The sequence below is a fragment of the Sinocyclocheilus grahami genome, unplaced genomic scaffold (genome assembly GCF_001515645.1).
Source record: "Sinocyclocheilus grahami isolate Dianchi unplaced genomic scaffold, SAMN03320097.WGS_v1.1 scaffold1424.1, whole genome shotgun sequence".
Classification (NCBI taxonomy): Eukaryota; Metazoa; Chordata; class Actinopteri; order Cypriniformes; family Cyprinidae; genus Sinocyclocheilus; species Sinocyclocheilus grahami.
In genome coordinates, this window is record NW_015506603.1 from 50,813 (window position 1) to 56,844 (window position 6,032).

At 34.9% G+C, this 6,032-nt stretch overlaps 1 protein-coding gene across 1 annotated transcript in view; it reads right to left on the reverse strand.

Moving 5' to 3' along the window:
- The window catches only part of LOC107570178 (low-density lipoprotein receptor class A domain-containing protein 3-like), a 91,775-nt gene that overhangs the window by 2,890 nt on the left and 82,853 nt on the right, over nucleotides 1-6,032 (reverse strand). The window contains exon 3 of the mRNA XM_016256384.1: nucleotides 600-755. Within this exon, the coding sequence (XP_016111870.1) occupies nucleotides 600-755 (156 nt within the window). The remainder of the gene's footprint in view (nucleotides 1-599; nucleotides 756-6,032) is intronic.

The window sequence follows — 6,032 nt, forward strand, 5'->3', positions numbered from 1 at the left end:
CTGTGATGCTATTTTGTTAGTAATTGTTTTTGCCACAACAGTGCATACTTTTAAATCGACACCTGCTTTCCTCTTTGAGTTTGTCTTAAAAGCGATGAGGAGTGGGGGGGGTCTTAATCTTATCACTCAGCATACCTGGTTAAAAAGTCACCGCTCACCACTGATATCTATATCTCTATATGTTATCTCATGTTGTCTCTCTATATGGGAGTTTGAAAGGAGGAGACTTTTTGTATTAATGCAAATTTATGAAAGACTATATAATGTAATGCTTGTAATACATTCACACCCCATCTCAATACTTTCTCGCTGTTATTTTGATTTATTACTTTTGAGTTTGTTTTATTAAAGTGAAGCCATTTCAAATGGTGATGCGTTAATCCTCTCTTAAAACAAGTCTCGGAGTGATTTATTCCTTCATAACCTATATCAGAACCTAAACAACATTCTGTGCTTCGGGTGACTGCTGCCCAACTGTGCATTTTCTCACTCACAGCAGTTAGTGATTGAGACACTGCAAGGCTTGCCATACTCCTTAATTTCCATAGCAACCTCCTTCATATGAAATCTAAAGTGTTATGGCATGTATTAGAACAAACAGTTGCCTTGGATGCACATTGGATACTCACTGCAGTTGTCTTCATCGCTGCCATCCGGGCAGTCTCTGAAACCATTACACTGGAAGCGGCCAATAATGCAGTGGACCCCGTTTGCACAAGCAAAGAATGTGGGTGCGCATTTTGCCTTCACCTTCACTGTGAGGAGATGAGAGAGGGAGAGAGAAATAGAGACAAAAAAATTAGGTTCTGTAGGAAAGTGCAAACACTTTCTTATCAAAGCAAAATAAGTACATACACAATGAGATAACACGGTTTTAAGCACACAGAATCTGATAACACTGCTATACTACATAGCACAAACATGTAGCATATGTTATATGCTACAAACATTGCTTTTAAAAGGGACCAGTCAGTAATAAAATGAAGAAGAAAGAAATACAAGCAATAGAACAAAGAAATCTTGAAACTGGTCAATCAGGGTATCTTCCGTCCAATCAATTTTTGTTTTAATATTGAAATCTGAAAAATGAAAAACGGCACATATTTCGTTTTTCAATTATTCAAACAAAACGAAAAATCAAGAATCCGGCTTAATTTTTCGTTTTTACATTCAGGGATAGAAAACGAATAAACAACTTGAATATTCGATCTCTACATGTGGGCGGGAATGAAACGCCCCTCTCTGCTAATTGGTCAACCAAATATTACAACATAATAATAGTCCTAAAAAAACCTTAATAATAGTCCTCCGCTTCTATTGATTCTTAACATGTTTATTTCTACTACATTTGATCTCTTCATCAAACAGCCAGATTAATGAATGGCTTGACACAAACCATACTGAAGCAGAGCCTTTTGGCCCTAGGCATGCCTGTTTTATTATTGTTATCCACCTATTAAAATATGTGTGGAAAAGCTGCGACGCACTGCAGCACGGGGAGAATGTATTGACCACTATCAATTTATGTGAACATACAGTCATAACTTTTGTTTTAGACAATACGCTGCAGTTTAGACAAAGGAGGAACTTAAATAATATTACAGATATGAAAATAAATGACTTTGTGTAATTTACCTTCACAGCACATCTATTATTTTTCTATTTTGAGTTTTATTCATAGAGCACTTTATACAAATTTAGGAAATCATCTGTTATTATCCCACTGGCATGGGACTATTTGTTCCTCACAATGCTTGTTTCAGTGATTGACTTTAGTGAAATGTGAATTTGACGTCATGATTTGAAGGTGAACTCGTTTGAGTTATAAGAACATATCCAAACCCTGAAATAACACTTCGAACAATAAGCCAGTGTCAGCAGTATCAGAAATTAACTTTCACATAAGGGGCAACTGATTTTCAGTTTTTTATTTATTTAATTATTTAATTTAATTTTTTTGCCTTTTACCTTTTTTATGTCATTTTTAATGTTAAATTCTTACATTAAATAAATTAGAATAATACGACAATAGGCTGTTACCAATTCAGTATCCATACCAAATCAGTATTCAATGATATAGAACCTGGGTCTGAAGATGCTTTTAAATGTATTTACAGTTTAATGCTGATAAGATGGCTGTATGTGCATTTACAAATGTATAATGAAATTAGATTAATGTTTTATACAACATTTTTAATAGAAATATGAATAAAATTAAATAATACTTGAATTATGAAAGTAATATCGCCACTAGGTGGCTGTAAGTCATTGTGTTAATAAAGGATCCTTTTATTCAATCAATTGGTTCAAAATGCTTAATTCATTCATTTAGGAATAAAATCAAGCGGCTGTCTATAATAATTGGTAATTGAATTGTTGTCTATAATAATGGGTTTTTCAAAAACTGATTCATGGGCCAAAAGGCTCTGCTTCAGTATGGTTTGTGTCAAGCCATTCATTAATCTGGCTGTTTGATGAAGAGATCAAATGTAGTAGAAATAAACATGTTAAGAATCAATAGAAGCGGAGGACTATTATTAAGGTTTTTTTAGGACTATTATTATGTTGTAATGTTTGGTTGACCAATTAGCAGAGAGGGGCGTTTCATTCCCGCCCACATGTAGAGATCGAATATTCAAGTTGTTTATTCGTTTTCTATCCCTGAATGTAAAAACGAAAAATTAAGCCGGACTCTTGATTTTTCGTTTTGTTTGAATAATTGAAAAACGAAATATGTGCCCGTTTTTCATTTTTCAGATTTCAATATTAAAACAAAAATTGATTGGACGGAAGATACCCTGATTCTGGTCTAATATCAAGCTGTAGAGGGTTTATTAAAGCTGCTAAAGTTATTCAGAAAAGAGCAATGAGGTTTTTTTTTGCTTGATTTTTAGTGAATAGACAATGGCAAGTCTTATTAGAATACATTTACAATGCAAGACTGCACATATGAACTTTAACTGACTGTGTTTAACTATGAGAAGACATACTGTACATCGGGGTGCCCAATGCTGTTCCTGGAGTTCCACCCTACTCCAAAGTTCAGTTCTAAACCTGCTCCAACACACTGGTTTTTGATTATCAAGTGTTCCTGAATTTTTTTAATTAGTTGGTTCAGGTTTATTTGTTTAGGGTAGTAACTAAACTTTGCAGGTACACTCTAAAAAAGTTGTTAAGGTGTTATTTAGTACCACTACCGTATAAAGAACCTGTTAAGCCCCTGTAAGATTCTTCAGCGGTTCTTTGGAGTCTATGAGGTGCTATATAGTACCACTACCGTAAAACCTGTAAGCCCCTGTACAGTTCTTTAAAGGTTCTTTAACTCTCTCTTAGTTTAGTTGGGGAAAGGGTTAAAACAACATTAAAATACAGTCTATTTCTTGAAGATATAATAATTTTTTTTTGCTCTTCAGGGGCCCCCACATGAGACCTTTGACCTCAGAAAAAAGGACCTATCCACAAACAGCAACACCAACTTCACACATTACTAACCAGTTAGACTTTATTTCTGGAGTATCTAAAACAGAAGTTCTTTATTGAGAATTAAGGTTTAGATGTTTTTTTTTCAACTTGCCGTTTTGGTGAATAGTGTTTGCTGTAGTTGCCTCTTGACCCTTGACTTTAATTTGAAGTTAAATTAAGTTTATCTTTGGCTGTTACAATAGTGTTTATAAAGCACACATATGATGGTAAGGAATTTATGATATAATCATTTCATGCGTTTGAGTCTCTGGTTACATTTTGTCAAAACCTGTAGTTCTTTGATGAATTTTGTATTATTGCAGTTCTACGACACTATGTGACAATATGAGAAAATTATATAAACCAGTTTTAGAATTATGGGATAATAAACACTCCACTTTCATCACTCATAGACCTGAAGAATCAGCATGTGAATCTCAGCAATGGTGACAAAATATTCTGATAATTTTGATATGATTTTTGAACATCACATAACAGGGCAGTAAAAAGTCACAACAAAAATAAAAGAAAATACTAAGACAATACAGCTGCATAATTTATTCATGTCGCAATGCATGCTGGGAGCCATGGATGAGTTATGATTGGTGCACCATTGTTGAGAAAAAGTGCTATATTGGTTTATAGCACTATATTGCTATATAGTGCTAAGTGGCTATATTGGTATATTGGCTCTTATGGTTCTACATGGCACCATTTGACAAAGGTGCTATATAGCAGAGGTGGGACTTTCAAGTCACACACTTCAAGTCATATCCCAAGTTCTCAGAGTTAAAGTTAATGCGATAATTAAGTGACTAATTAAATGATGATTGAGCATTAGCGATGAACAGCTGCTGTTAACAATCAACATCATTGAAGAAAAGAGAAACACAAGAACTACGTCTGACTTCAGCCACAGCCTTGGATGAAATCAACCAGAGTTGGGACTTTTGACTTGGACAAGTCACAAGCAAGTCCTCAAAGAGTTAAAGTTGATGAGATAATTAAGTGACTAATTAAATGATGGTTGTGCATTAGTGATGAACACCTGCTGTTATTGAGAATTACAGAGTATCAGATGTTGATGTTTTATTGGTTAAAATGATTGCACCATCATGGAGATCAGTGTTTGCTTTAGTTGGGCTCTTGACCCTTGATTTTTGTGTTAGATCTTTCTTTTTAAACTACAGCATGTAAAACAAAGTGCTACTCTAACTGAATTTTTAATCTTTGTAATGCATGTAAAAAATTTATCTCCAGGGCTAGCCAAACACACACAGACATCAAGAACCAGCATATGAATCTCAACAATGGTGACAATCAACAAAATGCTTCATGTGTAACATCATAGTAAAAACTCCTATCATGCACTGCAGTATGAATAATTATTGTCACCACTGTTGAGGATCATATGATAAGTGTTCATGTCTAAAAGCCTGAGTGCTTTGGTTTTCTTTTTTTTCCAAAATTGAAGCATTATGGAGGCATTTGTTTAGTGGGATTTTTTTTCTTTTTGCACAGTTCAGTAATATCTGAGTGTCAGTCAAAAAACCAAAGAGAGACCACTTTATGATGTTCATTCATCATGAATTATAGGCAGATAGTCCAAGCTCATCTGCTACTTCAAGGTTTAATTCAGCAAATGCACAAATGTTTGCTGTGAAACAACACTGCAATCACTTAGAAGCAAATTGCTTTGAATTAGTATAAGGGTCAAGAGCCCAACTAAAGCAAACCTTGACCACAATTATGGTGGCATCGTGTGTTTGTGTGTTTTTTTTTTGGGGGGGGAGGGGGGTGTTCATTTGACGCGCGTACGCACACTAAGGATGGGTTAAATGCAGAGCACTAATTCCTAGTATGGGTAACCATACTTGGCCACATGTCACGTCACAACTCTAAGCATGCTTATGCAGAGAATCTAGTGGTAGAATGGTGATACTACAAAAAGAAAGTGTTTCCTGTGTCCTTTAATTGCAAATATTCAATTAATAATTTCATAGTTCAAGCTACAGATTTAAAGAATTGGTGTGAAACACTATAAAAGACAGCTGGGAAGTCATTTGAAGGTTGAAGGGGGCAAAGGTAAACAAAGGGGGTGGTAAGCAGAATGGAGGGAGGAGCCAGAGTGGAGCCTTGAGGGGCTCTGGGGGAGTGTGTCCTCGCTGCAGCCTGTAGCACGATGACGTAGCTGGATCAGATCCAATACGTATTGGATGTTTGACGAGCATGCGCAGGTATTGGATTTTAATGCGCATGCGCAAAGTGGGGCTGTCATTAAAGCTAGTATTTAATGTAAATTAAACTGTAATTACGAGATATAGGTGTGTTTCATAGGCTTACACAGATTATATTATACTGTGATTTTAAACTAGTAGTTTATTCAAACTTTATTTAAGCAACGATGGCTTAGTTTTGAATGAAAGGGTATGTAAGCTATGTTTATTTTTTATTAGTTTGATTCATTTTAGAAATAAAACTCTGCTAATTACAGTTTTGTTTGTTCTTTATTAAAAAAATGGGGTGTAACTATTGTCTTTATTTTTTCCTCTGATAGTCAAGATAGTTAG